Source organism: Lepus europaeus, chromosome 21 (assembly GCF_033115175.1).
Source record: "Lepus europaeus isolate LE1 chromosome 21, mLepTim1.pri, whole genome shotgun sequence".
NCBI classification, from domain to species: Eukaryota; Metazoa; Chordata; class Mammalia; order Lagomorpha; family Leporidae; genus Lepus; species Lepus europaeus.
Window position 1 is genome coordinate 28,115,073 of NC_084847.1, and position 16,187 is coordinate 28,131,259.

Here is a 16,187-nt window from a genome sequence, read left to right on the forward strand (position 1 = left end):
TTAGCACCTATGAAAGACAGAATTAATTATGGTTTTGATAACCACAACTGAATGATTTATTCTTCCATTGTGTTTGTGTTATGTTATATGAAGCTGTGAAATATTACTCCCTCGATGGGATAGTAAACCTATTTTATTACTTTTTTGGTTATAATCTCATATTATTAAAAGTTCATTTTTAAGTCAGCTTTGTCACCAAATTTTTTTTAATTCTTGTATTTTTATATTTTTTTTGCAGAACTAACAAACCAAAATTTAACTCTTTTTTTTCAGCCAGGAACCATGATTGAATGGGGCAATTACTGGTGAGTACATTACTGAATATTAAGTTTCTACGTCTTATTAATAGACAAAGGGCTAATTCCAGGAGAAAGAAAATCTGAGAGTAATGCCATTACTTGACCCTTATTTCATATTATTTATTGAGAGATTTTTTAGTAATATGCAAAACTAGAGAGAACAAATTCCTCAGCTCCTTCATTTCATGCTCATTCCTTGGATTCAATAATTATCAACACTTGACCAACTATTAAATCCCATGTGCCACACTATTTCATCCACAGATATTCAATACATAGGATTATTTATTTGAGATAATCTAAAATTAATTATGACAATCTAAATTATTTACTTCAAATAAGTAATCTAAAAGATAAGAACTGTTTTTTTTTTTTTAATAAGACACCAGTGTTGTATGAGGGTATTTCACATCCTTCTTGGATGTTGTCTTTTCTGAAATGGCACCATTGTCATGTAAATAGAGCACCTCAGTGGCATGGTTGCATCTTTCTTCTTCATAGTTCCAGTAACAGTATACTAATTTTTCCCAAATTGATCTGTAGATTGAATATAGTCCTTATCTAAATCCCAGAAGGCTCTAGAAATGCAAAGGATGCAAAATAACCAAAACAACCTTGAAAAAGAACAAAGTGAGAGGACTCAGACTTCTCCATTTCAAAACTGACTGAAAGCTAGAGTAATCAAGATATTATACTCCTGACATAAAGACAGGCATACAAATCAGTGGAATAGAATCAAAAGGCCAGGGGCCTGCACTGTGGCACAGCGAATTAAACTGCTAACCTGCGACACCAGCATCCCCGAGTGCTAATTCGAGTCCCAGTTGTTCCACTTCCAATCCAGCCCCCTGCTAATGCTCCTGGAAAAGCAGCAGAAGATGGCCCGAGTCCTTGGGCCCCTGCACCCATGTGAAAGACTGGCCTGGCCCAGACTGGGGCATTGGGACCATTTGTGGAGTGAACCAGCAGATGGAAAATCTATCTTTCTCTCTGCCTCTCTGTCACTCTGCCTTTCAAATAAATAAATAAATCTTTCAAAAAAGAATCAAAAGGCTGGAAGTAAACCCTTTATATTTATGAGCAATTGATTTTTTTTTCCCCTAAGATTTATTTACTTGAGGGGCCGACGCTGTGGCTCACTTGATTAATCCTCGCCCGCACGTGCTGGCATCCCATATGGGCGCCGGTTGCTCCTCTTCCAGTCTAGCTCTCTGCTGTGGCCCGGGAGTGCAGTGGAGGATGGCCCAAGTGCTTGGGCCCTGCACCCACGTGGGAGACCAGGAGGAAGCACCTGGCTCCTGGCTTCGTGTCGGCACAGCGCCGGCCATGGCAGCCACTTGGGGGGTGAACCAATGGAGGGAAGATCTTTCTCTCTCTCTCTCTCTCTCTCTCTCTCTCTCACTGTCTGTAACTCTACCTGTCAAATAAATAAAAAAATAATAAAAATTTTTTAAAAATGATTTATTTACTTGAAAGGCAGAGTGACAGAAAGAGAGGAAGAGACAGAGAAAAAGATATCATCTATCTGCTTGTTCACTCCTCAAATTCCGGCCTAGGCCAGATCAAAGCCAGGAGCCAGAAACTCTATCCTAGTCTCCCACATGTGTGTCAGGAACCCAAGTACTTGGACCATCATCTGCTGCCTTCCCAAGGACATTATCAGAAAGCTGTGTTGGAAGCCGAGGAGCTTGAATACAACCAGCCCTTTGATAGGGGATGTAGGCATCCCAAGTGGTGGCTTAACCCACTGCACCACAACAATCACTCCAAAGCAAGTTTTGACAAATATATGAAAGTAATTCATTGGGGAAAAGATAGCCTTTCCAACAAAAGGTGCTGGGACAACTGAATATCCTTGCAAAACAAATGAGTGCAGACTCCTAACCCATACTATATACAAAAATAAACTCAAAATCAATCATCAATCATAGACCAAATATAAGAGCTAAAATATGAACCTGTTAGAATAAAACAGGAAAATCTTTGTAACCTACAGTTAGGCAAAGAGTTTTTAAATATAACACAAAAGCACAGTCCACACACACACACACACAAAAAGATTGGAGATGATGTGGGCATTTGGCACAGCAACATAAATTACCTGTTGGGACACCCACATCCCATACCAGAGATGCTTCTAATCCAGCATCCTACCAGTGCTCATCCTGAGAGACAGCAGATAATGGCTCAAATACTTGGTTTCCTGCCACTCACATGGGAGACCTGGATAGAGTTCTGGGCTCCTGATTCTGACTTGGTCCAGGCATTTGGGCAGTAAACCTCTGGCCAGGCTGTCTGTCTCTCTGCCTTCCAAAATAAAAATGACAATAAGCAAATATAAATCATTTTTAAAAACAACTGATATTTTTAAAATAATCTTTTGTACTTTAAAGGACTTTTTTTTAATTAAAAAGACACATCATAAACTAGGAGAAAATATTTGCCAATCTAATAAGTGACATATTCATAATAAACAAAGAACTGAAACAATTCAATAATAAGAATACAAATAACTCGGGCCGGCGCCACAGCTCAATAGGCTAATCCTCTGCCTGCGGCGCCAGCACCCCGAGTTCTAGTCCCGGTCGGGGCGCCGGATTCTGTCCTGGTTGCTCCTCTTCCAGTCCAGCTCTCTGCTATGGCCCGGGAGGGCAGTGGAGGATGGCCCAAATCCTTGGGCCCTGCACCCGCATAGGAGACCAGGAGAAGCACCTAGCTCCTGGCTTCAGATCAGTGCGGTGCGCCAGCCGCAGCAGCCATTGGAGGGTGAACCAACGGAAAAAGGAAGACCTTTCTCTCTGTCTCTCTCTCACTGTCCACTCTGCCTGTCAAAAAATAATAATAATAATAATAATAATACAAATAACTTAATTAAAAAATGGATAAAGGACTTAAAGGACTAGAAGTGGCCTGTAGCATATGGAGAGATGCTCAATATCAGCAATCATAAGAGAAATCTAAATCAAAACCACAAGGAGATACCACCTCCTACCCATTAGGACGGCTACTGTCATAAGAGCAGAAAACAGGTATTGGCAAGGATGCAGAGGGATTGAGATCCCTTTGTGCACTGTTACTGAGAATGTAATGTGATACAGCCATTATGGAAAACAGACTTTTGCAAGTCATTATAACCCAGTTGTTGGAGATTTCTCAAGAAAAAATTTAAAATGTACTTACAGTGTGACCCAGCAGTCCCACTTCTGTGTACACATCCCGATGCATTCAAAGCAGGGTCTCAAAGAGGTGTTTGCACACCCGTGTTCACAACATTATACCCAGTAGACAGGAGGTAGAAGCAACCCAGTGTCCATGAAGAAGTGAACAGATAAAACGGTACAGACACAGAGTGGGATATTGGGCATTCTTTAAAAGAAAGAAGTCCTGTTATATGCTACAACATGAGCCTTGAGGAAATCATGCTAAGTAAAATAAGCTACTCACAAAAGGACAAATAACATACAATTGCACTGAAGTGAAGAATGAAGTATCCAAGGAGTCAAAATCCAGAACATGGGAAGGTTGTTGTCTAGGGCTAGGCTGGGGGAAAGGGGACTTGGTGCTTTATTGGGGACAGAGTTTCAGTTTTGCAAAATGAAGAAGTCTGGAGATCTATTGCACAACAGTGTGGATATACTATATATATATAAAAAATACATTATTAATATTATATTGTATATAATATATAATAGATTAAACTGTACTAAAAATTACTAAGATGATAAATTTTTAAACTTTTTTACTGCAGTTAAAAAATAAGTAAACAAAAAAAATTTATATGAACTTTAAAACATTGTTAATGGACAGAGCATTTGAATAGACATTTCACCAAAGATGTGAATACCTGATAAGCACACAAAAAGGTGTTCAGCACGCATAGTTATTATGGAAATGCAAAGTGAAACCAGAGTGAGCTACCACTCTGTACCCACTAGGATGGCTGTCTAAAAAGACAGATAATGACATGTAGTGGTGAGGTTGCAGAGGAATTGGAATGTTTGTATATCACTAATGGGAATGTGAAATGATATGGGGCACTTTGGAAAACATTCTAGCAGTCCCCCAAATTGTTAAATATGGAATTTAAGTGGCCCAGCAATTCTACTCTTAGGGATGTACACAAAAGAAATGAAAACACACTTACATTCAAGTGTTCATGGCAGCATATGTTATAATAGCCAGAAAGTAGAAGCAGCTCAAATGTCCATCAGTTGTGAGTGAACATGTAAACAAATCAATACTTTTGTAAATGGAATGTAGTCCAGCAATAAAAAAGAATGAATGGATACCTGCTACAAATGGAAACATGCTAGGTGAAAGATTCAAGGCAAAGGACCACATGTGATAGGACTCCATTTGTATAAAATGTGCAGAAAAGGCCACTCTTTAGAGACATAAGTTGATTTAGTGGTTGACTGAGGCTGGGAGTAGGAACAGGGATGGGCACAGGAGATCTGTTAGCACAATTGGGTTGTGATGATTGTTGCAAAGCTCTGCAAATGTACTAAAAATCATGAAATATATGTGATATACAAGATAAAAATAAGGTTGTTAACAGACACACCTCTCTTAATAGATTTTATACCACAGATTCAAATGAAGAAATTATTTAATACAAGAAAAGCAAGGCTGGGCTCCATTAAGCTCAATAGTGAACCAGGTTCAGCACCATTAATGACAAAACAGCAGCTTTCCCCAGTATGACTTAATACTGGTTTTGGAAATCCTGACTACTATAATAACAGAAAAAAAAAAAAAAAAAAAAAACCCAGAAACAAAAGACATAAAATATAAAGCCTCAATAACTGAGGCATACAGCATAAATTATTGATCACTAGTCAGCTAAATTCAGTGCCTGAGACAGAAAATGGGAAAAAAACCAAAAGGATATTTGGGGTTTTATGGTAATCAGACTGCTGGTGTTCATTTCCCTTCTCCAATCTCCAAATTCTCTACAACTTGATGTTTCTCTGATAGTTAAGAGTAGCTTCAGTTTTGAAATGTGAAGATAGTAGGCCGGCGCCGTGGCTCAACAGGCTAATCCTCCGCCTGCGGCGCCGGCACACCAGGTTCTAGTCCCTGTCGGGTTGCCGGATTCTATCCCAGTTGCTCCTCTTCCAGTCCAGCTCTCTGCTGTGGCCCGGGAGTGCAGTGGAGGATGGCCCAAGTGCTTGGGCCCTGCAACCCATGGGAGACTAGGATAAGCACCTGGCTCCTGCCATCGGAACAGCGCGGTGCGCCGGCCGCAGCGCACTGGCCGTGGCGGCCATTGGAGGGTGAACCAACGGCAAAAGGAAGACCTTTCTCTCTCTCTCACTGTCCACTCTGCCTGTCAAAAAAAAAAAACGAAATGTGAAGATAGTTTCCTAAAATAATTTGAGTATCTGTGTCATTCAGTGACAGGTTTTGAGCACTTTGTCCTTGAAACTTTACATACGTCTCTGCTTCAATATTTATCTTTTGCTAAGGGCGGAAATGGGGTCTGTGTGTGTCTTTGAGGTAATTGTGTTAACTCCTAATTTTCTTGGGAAATTTACATTCCCATTCCCTGAGCTGGTTTTTCATAGCTCTGTTCTCCCACAAAGGGGGTGCTGAGGGTCGCCGTGGGTGTGGCACTTGATGGCCCCTACTCGGTTTCTTTGTCTTTCCTTGACTCGAAGTGTAAATATGCTCTTATTCATCTACGAAGTTTCTTGCTTTGCATGAGATGATTTCTAAGATTTCGTCCAGCTCCAGCAAATGATTCCAAGGACCCTTTCCTCCTAATGATTCTTCTCTGGTCGGCTGAGGCTAAATAATGCAAGCTCGTTTCAGAGTCACCATTTGGCCAGAGCACTTTTGCTCTTTGTTTTAGTCCTATAACTATAATAATTTAGATGTTCACACAATAGGATCACCCGCTAGTTTGATTTTCACTTTACTTGCTAAAACTTGGTCACCAGGGTATCCACAAGGATGTGCCAGGTTATTCAGTTATTTTAAGGTTTATTTATAAAGCAAGTTCAGCATTCAATTTATATTTTGGCACGTAGGTAGCTATTTAAGATGGTGATCTCCAGCACATGCCTCTGAGTATTACCAGGCAAGGCAGGTATGTTTTCTTTGCCTACAAAAGCTCAATTAGAAAAATTCAGAATGAAATGAATAATTAAGAATATTTATGACTATCAGTGAGAGACAGTGTCCTTCCTTCTGCATGGAGTTAGAATGCATGTTAAAATGATTTGTGTGATTTCAGTAATTTGTCAATGAGATTTGTCACTTTCTTGAAGACTAATCACTTAATTGTAAGTGTCAGTGTTAAAGAATTCAGTATTACCGGTGGTGAATCCAAAGGGTTAGCAGCAAGAGATCCCTCCCTCCTTCATCACAGAGGCACCTGAAAGGCCCAGTCAGGGTGAGAGCAGAGATGGACAAAGCAAACTTCTCTTGTTCTGGTTCTATGTGCCCCTTTGAGATGTGACTGTTCTGTGCCTATGAAGTTCCCCTCCAGGAGGAGAGTGGCCCAGCCCACTCAGGAACCTTGTCCCTGGAGAGTGTGTCTCACTGTAGATGCTGGCAGGCTGTCATCCTTGTTCATGTGCCCCCTCTTCTTCTAAATGAGTTACAGTGAGTCCTGTCCACTCTGGGACCCTGACTGACTGTGGCTTCAGAGCCAGGCAGTGTGGACGTCAGCTGAGCGCGTCGTCTGTTCCTCGGCAGCACAGCTGTCCTCAGGATGGCCCTGTGCCATCTGAAGCCCCTTCCTCCTCTACTGTCGCCTCTGATTCCAGAAAAATGCTTTTGGAAAAGCACAAATATTTTTAGAAATTAGGTGCATTACTAAATAGAAAGGACCTGGCACAGTAGGAAGGAAAATCTTTAAAGAGCTGATATTTTTTGCAACAGGAAATCTCAAAAAAAGGAAAGCTGAAGACAAGTGTCAATTTTTAACCAGTTTCATCACAACTTTGTGTTGTACACGTAGACACAACATGTATCCACATTTCCTTCCATGGATAGGATGTAACGCGTGCCTTTTGGTACTTGCTCTCTGAATAGTGTACTCTGGTGACAGAAAAAACAGCAGCAGGCGCTTCCTTTGTGGCAGTGATGGAGCGATGGGCACTGCCAAGAAGCCCCTCGTCCCCAGCCCTAGGACCTACGGGGTCCCTCTGAGAGTTGAGCGAGCAGGCGTGTTCCTCACATGTTTGCTGTCTCGTGCTCATCTTCTCTCGCTGTTAGCCTCATTCCCTGGGGATGGGACCTACAGCATCCTGGGCATTCTAGTATCCAGGTTTCCTCACTGCCTCTCACAGAGCGTTCGTGGAGAAGCAGTGCTTTTTCAGTTGGAAGCTCCTGTCTTCTGCCAGTTTTCCCAATGTTATGTCAAGAGTCCACAGCACAACCACATATCCTCATGTTGCTTTTCACCTTTCATGGTCACTGGGCATAGTGCACTTCCCACAGAAACGACGAGGATAGCTGCCAAAAAGTGCATTGACACCTTACAAGCATCAGTAACTTTTGGTGTTCGTTCTGAACGACTCCCCAGTGTGGAGGAAGCTTAGTCTCCTGATTCTTTGCCCCGTGTCTAATTCACTGTTGGAACGTTGTTTTCTCTCTAAGGGCTCGTGCAATTCGCTTCAGACAGGACGGTAACGAAGCCGTTGGCGGCTTCTTCTCTCAGATTGGGCAGCTATACATGGTGCATCACCTCTGGGGTAGGTATTTACTTCCATTTTTTGAATTACTGAGTTTTTTTTTTAAGATGGCTTTTTTATTTATTTGAAAGGCAGAACTACAGAGAAAAGAGGAGAGAGACAGAGAGAGATGAATGATGGAGATTTAAGAGGCTATTACTGAATAAGTAGCGCTAGGCAGGAGTGCAAATCTCGAGTCAGTTAGTAACCTTAAATACTGGAGCAGATCCCACCATCATGATGGCTGTGCATGCTGGGCCATCTAGAACAGAAGAGGTCAACCGGGGAAGGGTCCACAGATCCTTGGCATGCTAGCAACTGACGGGAGTGGGATGACGAGAGGAACAAGACAGGTGAAGTGGGCAGCCATGGGAGAGGGAGGAGAATGGAGCCAGAGTGGTCCCAGCCTCGCTTTCTAGACGGCTTCCTGTTGCCCCCTCAGAGACAGCCCTGCATTTTAGACACCACGCACACTTCCGCTGCCTGCCTTTGCATGGCGTGGTTCCGCTGTCTCAGAACTTTTGTCTCCCACTTTGGCTCCATCCTTGGTGTCTCTCAAGGCCGGACTCAGGCCTCCCCTCCGCACATCACTGTCTCCTTGTACAGCAGGGGCAGGGTCTCGGTCACAACTAGTGGAAAACCGCCTGGACCTTTCTGGCACATCTGTGGTAGGGTCTTAAAGGAGAAGCACAGCGCCCTTCCAGGCCATGGGAATTAACACTGGGAGGTGACAGCTTGACCCGTGTGGTGGTTCCTCCCCTGTTGTGGTGGCATAGCAGGGCTTACAAATACAGGAATGGCAAGCCTGAAGAGGGACTAAGCAGACGTGCAAGTAACTGTGGCAGGAGGCAGTGTGTGACCAGCAACCCAGGGCCTTTGCTCCTGGTGCTGTGGAGACTTGGAGGGACATCAAGGTAGATACATGGACTTGGGGGAAGTCAGTAGTGGTAGATGACGCACTGGACTTCAGGATCCTGGTGGATTTGACAGGCAGAGGTGAGAAGGAGGGGCTGAAGAGTGGTGGGGACACAGGAAATCATCAGAAAAGCACTAACAGTGTGGACCAGCTGCAAGGTGGCATAGCTGCCAGCAGCCGAAGCCTGAATGGGTAAGTTGAGGCAGAACAATGTAATGTTACACTGTGCTCTCACCCAAAGGTTCATGCTCCATAATGGCTGCCTCAGCCTCACACCCAGGGCTCCCCTGGTCTTGAAGAGCTGCGCGGGGGTAGTTGCCGTCGGTGACTGCTTAGCGCCTCAGCGCCACGGGGCTGCACTGTCCTGGAGAGCTGCCCTCCTGGCCTGCCGAGTTTGGTCCCTTGGGTATCTGCGTTTCCAAATGTCGCAGGTTTAGAAAGAAGTCTGTAAAAAGCCATGTTCTGCATTTGCCTGCCTTTTGCAATTAAACCACATGTAATTAAACCTTTCAGGATTTGAGGTGAGGCTGAAGCAGTTACTGTTATTTCACAAATACACTGTGCTGTCCAGGGGATAGGAGCTGAGCAGTCAGACCACACTGCCCTCCCGTCTCTCTGTCTCAGCCTAGACGGGCCTCTGAGGGCGGGCCCTGCACACCTCCCCAGACGCCCCCGTACGTGAGTGAGCACGGCTGCACGGCTCAGGGTCAGGTGGGGGCGGCTCATCTGTCACCACTGCACTGGCTCTTGGCTGGAAGTCAACCCAGGTGCACAGCCTGGAGCAGGGCTCACAGATGCAGGGCAGGCACCAGGATGGGAGCGGGTGAGCGCACCTGACAGGTTGTGGGGGACGCAGGGCAGATCCTTTTAACCTCTGCCCTGCACAGAGGGCTCAAGGCTTCCCAGAGCCACAGCCAGCTGGGAGGAGCCCTCCAAGGCTGCCTTGCATGCAGGCACAGAGCAGGACCAACATGGTGCCTCAGGCATCTGAGCAGCCAGCCGCATCACATTGGCCGCTTCTGAGGCCGTGTCCTTCTCCACCTAACTTTACCATTTAAGCATCATCCCTTTTACTCTCTACAACCACCCACCACAGATGAGATACCCTCTCAGTGGCTCATAGGTGGTAAGTAAATCACCCAGAACCCATGACAACTCAGTAGCAGAGCCAGGCTCAGGCCTTGGCATGTGTGGCTTCAAGACACATCTCTTCACAGCATAGCACTCCTCCCCTTCCTCTTGCACTTGATGCCATGCCTCCCCCGCCCCCTCCACCACCCTGTGCGGGCTCCTCTCCTCACCATACAAACACCCTCAAGGGCTGTCTTCAAGAAGCCTCTCCTGACCCGGACGTCCATTGACGGTGGATAAGCAAGACGTGGCGCAGATGCACGGCAGAACAGTATTCAGCTGTAAAACAGCATGACACTCTGAGAGTGCTGCAGCTGGATGAGCCCTGAGGACATTGTGCTAATGCGAAAGAACAGATGTGTGAGTGTTCTGTTAGGTCCCTAGAATTGGGTAAATTCACTGTGACAGGAAGTAGAATGAAGATATTACCAGGGGCCAGAGGGAGGGAGGGAAGGGGAGACATTGCTAAATGGAAAGAGTTTAATTTGGGATGATGAAAAAGCTTTGGAGCTGGGTAAAAATGACGGCTGCACAACCGTGTGAGTGTATTTACTACTGCTAAACGTGGAAACTTTTTGTGACATTTTACTGCAATAAATTTTTTCTAATTATGAAAACTGAAACACAGCCTCCCCAGTAGGGGAGAAATTCTGTCTTTTAGGTGGTTGATCAGTAGCTCTGCAGGCTAGGATTTTCTTAGAAAGAAGGAAGTCCCTTGGGGAAAGGTGCCTGTCCCCAGACAGAATGCAGATCCAAGGGAAGGAGCCCTGGACTGTCTTCCTCCTGTCAGCACAGCGTCCAGGTGCCTGGTGGGCAGTTGGAGGGCTCTTGCCCAGGCTTGGACCCATCAGCCAGGGCCTCCATAGTCTATCAGTGAGATTGAATTCCTCAACACTGAGGACCGTGTGATGCCTCTCACCACGTTGTCCCCTCCACCCCCAGAGCACCTTTCTTTCCTACACTCGTATGTCAGTGATGTCATTCAATGCTGGTGAAATGAAGTGACCCCTTCCAGGCAGGCACCCCCACCCCCACCCTCTGCCCCGCTGCCCAGTCTCCTGGTCCTGTGGACTCTGCCCTTGAGCTGATCACCATGCTCCGTGGGCTCAGCCTTGCCTTCTCTCTTTCTTCTCCCCCTTGCATAGATCAGTGTGGTGCTTTGTCAGTTTGAACGAAGCTGGATTTGATATTGCTCATCTGTGATCTGGGTTTCTGATTATGAATTTAGCATGTTATTGAGGAAGTTCATTTGGTTTAGAAATACATGGTTGGGACTGACCACTGTAAAGCCTCAGAGAAGGTTGTCTTGCTCCTAACCCACAAGGCGTGACACAGATTTGCTCAGAATGACCAGTTGGTGGTTTTCCCAGATCAGTACTAGGTGTCCAAAGTAACGACTAAGAAAACTAGGTGAGCAGCTCGGCGGCTGCACCGGTGGGCTGTGGGGCATTGTGCTTGCTCTAAGCCTTGCTTCTTCTGTGTGGTTTTCTTGAAGCTTACAAGGACCTTCAGACCAGGGAAGACATACGGAATGCTGCCTGGCATAAACACGGCTGGGAGGAATTGGTGTACTACACAGGTAACATTCAAGTCTCCAAGTGCATGTGTTGTCTGCTGCAGCCTCCAAACCCCCTGTACCTGGTCAGTTTTCCGTCATTACCCTTTCTTGTAGATTTCTGCATTTTCTGAAAATTTATTATACAGAATTCTTTCTGAGCCTTCCCTTTCTCATCAAAATTGTTAGGTCCCAGAGACATAATATGTCAGCTTAAAAGAGTAATCTGAAATTTAATTTGAGAAACTAGAAACCCTGTCTGCTTGATTTTAGTGAGGAAACTGATAGAGTTGATAAATACCAGCCGTGTTGCATGCCACGTGTATTTAAGCCCAGATATTACTGTGCAAATGGAAGAGTGATTTGTCATAGAAAGTAGATACTAACCTTGTCTTTTTAGTTCAGAAAAATCATAGAATTATTATGTGTTTTTTGGTGCTCACTCCTACGCTCTTCGTCATTCCCAGAGGCAAGGTTTCCAAGCCCACATATCTGCTCCTTTGTACAGAATACATTCAGGCCGGCGCCGTGGCTCAACAGGCTAATCCTCCGCCTTGCGGCGCCGGCACACCAGGTTCTAGTCCCGGTCGGGGCACCGATCCTGTCCCGGTTGCCCCTCTTCCAGGCCAGCTCTCTGCTGTGGCCAGGGAGTGCAGTGGAGGATGGCCCAAGTGTTTGGGCTCTGCACCCCATGGGAGACCAGGAGAAGCACCTGGCTCCTGCCATCGGAACAGCGCGGTGCGCCGGCCGCAGTGCGCTACCGCGGCGGCCATTGGAGGGTGAACCAACGGCAAAGGAAGACCTTTCTCTCTGTCTCTCTCTCTCTCACTGTCCACTCTGCCTGTCAAAAAAAAAAAAAAAAAAAAGAATACATTCAAACATGGTATTATTTAGTTTCATATGAATTTATTTGGCTCCAAATAATCTTTTGAGAAATCACCATTTTTCCCTCACAATTCGGGCTTTCCTAATTTCCCACAAATGAAACCAGGCTCCAGGTGGGACCTGTTTGAAGAACATCCTAGAGCCCGGTTTGTGTGTTTCTGCCCGAGATCAGCCCCTTATTCTCCAGCGCTCCATTCTGTTTTCAAGTAGCGCATCTTCCGCACGGTCTCAGCAAGGCGTTTGTTCATGTGTTTCTGTCGGGTGCCAAGAAACGGACAAGTGCAGTAATCTGGCTCCTGTTTTCAGTCCCACTCATTCAGGAAATGGAATCGAGAATCATGATCCCGCTAAAGACCTCGCCCCTGCAGTGAGGCTGGAGAAGTCATATGTGCCCGCACCCATTCACGTGACAAGTACTTGTCGTAAAATCATTTTAATTGTATGTCAAGTGAGAAAAGAGACGCTGATGTGTCCGCTGCTGTATATAGCTTCTGAGAGACCTCTTTTCTTTGAAATTGACAGGATGGCAAGAAAGGAAACTTGCAGTTGGGCTGCTTGTTAGCCATGCTCTGCAGCCATCTTCGAAACCCCGGGGGTGATCAGACCTCCCTGATAACACTTTGCCACCTCTCCCCACCCTCCAGGAAAAGAGGGTCCAGATTGAAACTTTATCATCTCTAAAAGACCCCAACCATGAAAAAAAAAGTCAGCCATTTCTTTATAAAAAGCAAATCTGTTTTATAATCACAGATTTTTAGAAAATTTCTTGTATCAGGAAGAAATGCAAATTTTGTCATGCGTCTCCAGTGGTTTTTCTGAATCTCAGACTAAGAGCAAATTGTGAGTGTACCCAGTACCTGAAAATGTTCTGATTCCCTCTTATTTGCAATTAGTCAGCATAGTAAGCCGTGTCAGAACGAAGCTGGCAGCGGTGGGCAAGGGATATTTAATCAGTAATTCAGTGTGTCGTGATGTCTCTGTGTGAGAGGCAAAATATGGCGTGAACATGTATATCATTTGTGACTTTGAAATGAACACCTTGAATAGCACTAATTTTTTATTTGTAATATTTTTCTATAACAAAACAAGTAGCACTAGGAAAAGAGGTTTTATTTGTGACCTCAGATATCCTCTGGTTACTATTTTAATAAATGCACAGCAGATACTTCCAAAATCATGTATGAAGGGTGGTGCATGTTGGGATTGAAATCGGCCTAATGCTGCATTTTCTGTCTAGCTCTGTTTGATTTACTTTTCTGACAGTGTGCCAGTGTCGTGGCTGTAATCATGTGAAAGTTCTGTTGAAATGAAAAACTATATCTGCCCACAAATTACAGAATTTATATGTAAAATAAAAGTGTGAGTAAATCTCATATTAAATGTCAAACTTTTACATGTGTATGGTTTTCTCCAAGAACGTATAAAAGTCAATAAAATCCACTTAATTTTCGCATTTGTTTTGGTTTGGTTTTTTTCCATCAACGTATTCTGAGACTGATGTGTGCTGGTACCATGGGAAATAGAGAGGAGAAAAAGTCTGGCATTGGGAAAAAAAAAAAAAACCCTGTAGTCAGCAATCCTACTGACTTGCCAAGAAACCTTAAGCCACTGTTAACTGCTCTGAACTGCTATGTAGTAGTCTTCAACATGAGCAAAAATCATCTGCCCAGGCTTTCTCGTTTGTGAAAATTGTGTTACCCATCTGAATGCTCACTGGACTTAGGACTCCTTGAAAACAAGGACTGCATCATCCTTGCCCTCGTCACCCAGCCTATGGCTCAGTGCCTGGCCCAGGTGAGCTGCATGGCTTGCATTTGCCAGATGTGTTGAATGAAAAACTATTTAGGGGCTGGCATCTCAGTGCAGCGGGTTAAACCTCCTCTGGTGACATGAACATCCCATGTTGGAGGGCCAGCTACTCTGCTTCCAATCCCGCTTCCTGCTAATGTACCTGGGAAGACAAAAGAAGATGACCCAAGTACTTGGGCTCCTGCCACCCATGTGGGAGACCAGGATGGGGTTCCTGACTCCTGAAGCAATTTGGGGAGTGAACCAGCTAATAGGAGATAGCTCCTTGTCTCTTTCTCTCTCTCTCTCTCTCTCTCATTCTCCTTTTCAAATAAATAGTAAATAATTTTTTTAGGAAAAAAACTATATAAAACTTCTTTCTAAACAATTCAAAAGAAAAGTAATAGAATTACTACTAAGAGGAATTACTAGTAAGAGGAATTGGAGGAGAAGGAATCATACTGTTTTGTCCCACCATCACCCAAACTCAGCATCTGTTCCCTTGGTGTACATTTGGTGGGTTTTATTTACCAAAGCCAACTCAGATTCAGCTGTCATGCTTATTTGTTTTTTTTTTTTTTTAAAGATTTATTTATTTGAAAGTCAGAGTTACAGAGAGAGGGAGAAACAAGGAGAGAGATCTTCCATCCATTGGTTCAATCCCTGGATGGTTGCAATGCCCAGACCTGCGCCAGGAGCCAGGGGCTTCATCTGGGTTTCCCAACTGGGTAGAAGCTTGGGCCATCTTTGCTGCTTTTTCCAGGCCATTACCAGGGAGCTGGATCAGGAGTGGAACAGCTGGGACACAAACAGGTGCCCATATGAGATTCTGGCCGGTGTCGCAGATGTTGGCTTTACCCACTGCACCACAACACCGCATTTTAAAAGCCTACTTGGAACTCCTTTGCTTTCCTCTAAACTAGCTCTTCATAAAACCTCTTTTCCCTCATTTTCACAGCTCCCTATGGAAGACCCTTTTTTGTTTCTTACACAATTTATACTTCCAGTCAAGCCTGGGCCAGCCAAAGCCAGGAGCCTAGAACTCCAACTGGGTCTCCTTTGTGGCTGGCAAGGACTCAAGGACTCAAGTCCTCGAGCCATCACCTGCCACCTCCCAGAGCTTGCATTAACAGGGAGCTGGAGTTGAAGTGGAGCTGAGGCTCAAACCCAGGCATGCCAATATAGGAGGCAGGTGACCCACGCAGTGTCAACTACTGTGCCACATTCACACTATTTTTGATGCAAATTCTAGAAATCCTTATAAATTAATTATTAATGATGTACCTAGATAAGCTCAAGGGTACTGTAAAAGATTCAGAGAAAAACTGAAAGCTTTATTTTGGAGGCAGGTGTTGTGGGCAGCAGGTTAAACCACCACTAGGGAAGCCCACATCCTATATTGGAGAGCCTGGAATTCAGTCCTGCCTCCAGTTCAGATCCAGCTTCCTGCCAACACAGCCCGCGAGGTAGCAGCTCAAGGACTTGAGTTCCTGCCACCCATGAGGGAGACCCAGATGGAGTTCTGGGCTCCTGGCTTTGGCTGGCAGGCATTTCAGAAGTGAAACAGCAAATGAAAGATCACTATCTCTGTGTCCCTCAGCCTTTCAAATAAATATACTTTAAAAAAAAATCTGGTGCAGAAAATTTTGAAATCCACGCAGTTGTTGTTCATAATACACATTTTCCACGATCCTTGTTATAAAATATGTTCACATTTTGAAAATGTAATCAGGGTGGGGCCAGCGCTGTGGCATGGCGGGTAAAGCCGCTACCTGCCGTGCCGGCATCCCATATGGGAGCTGGTTCAAGTCCCAGCTGCTCCACGTCCAGTCCAGCTCTCTGCTATGGCCTGGGAAAGCAGCAGAAGATGTCCCAAGTGCTTTGGTCCTTGCACACGCACAGGAGACCAGGAGGAAGCTCCTGGCTCCTGG

General features: G+C 44.9%; 1 protein-coding gene across 1 annotated transcript in view; it reads left to right on the plus strand.

The window, feature by feature from the left end:
- NIPSNAP2 (nipsnap homolog 2) overlaps nucleotides 1-13,918 on the plus strand; it is a 31,703-nt gene extending 17,785 nt beyond the window's left edge. The window contains exons 7-10 of the mRNA XM_062180636.1: nucleotides 274-305; nucleotides 7,908-8,002; nucleotides 11,524-11,607; nucleotides 12,775-13,918. Coding sequence (XP_062036620.1) covers nucleotides 274-305; nucleotides 7,908-8,002; nucleotides 11,524-11,607; nucleotides 12,775-12,839 — 276 coding nt within the window. The 3' untranslated portion in view covers nucleotides 12,840-13,918. The remainder of the gene's footprint in view (nucleotides 1-273; nucleotides 306-7,907; nucleotides 8,003-11,523; nucleotides 11,608-12,774) is intronic.
- Nucleotides 13,919-16,187: the final 2,269 nt, after the last annotated feature.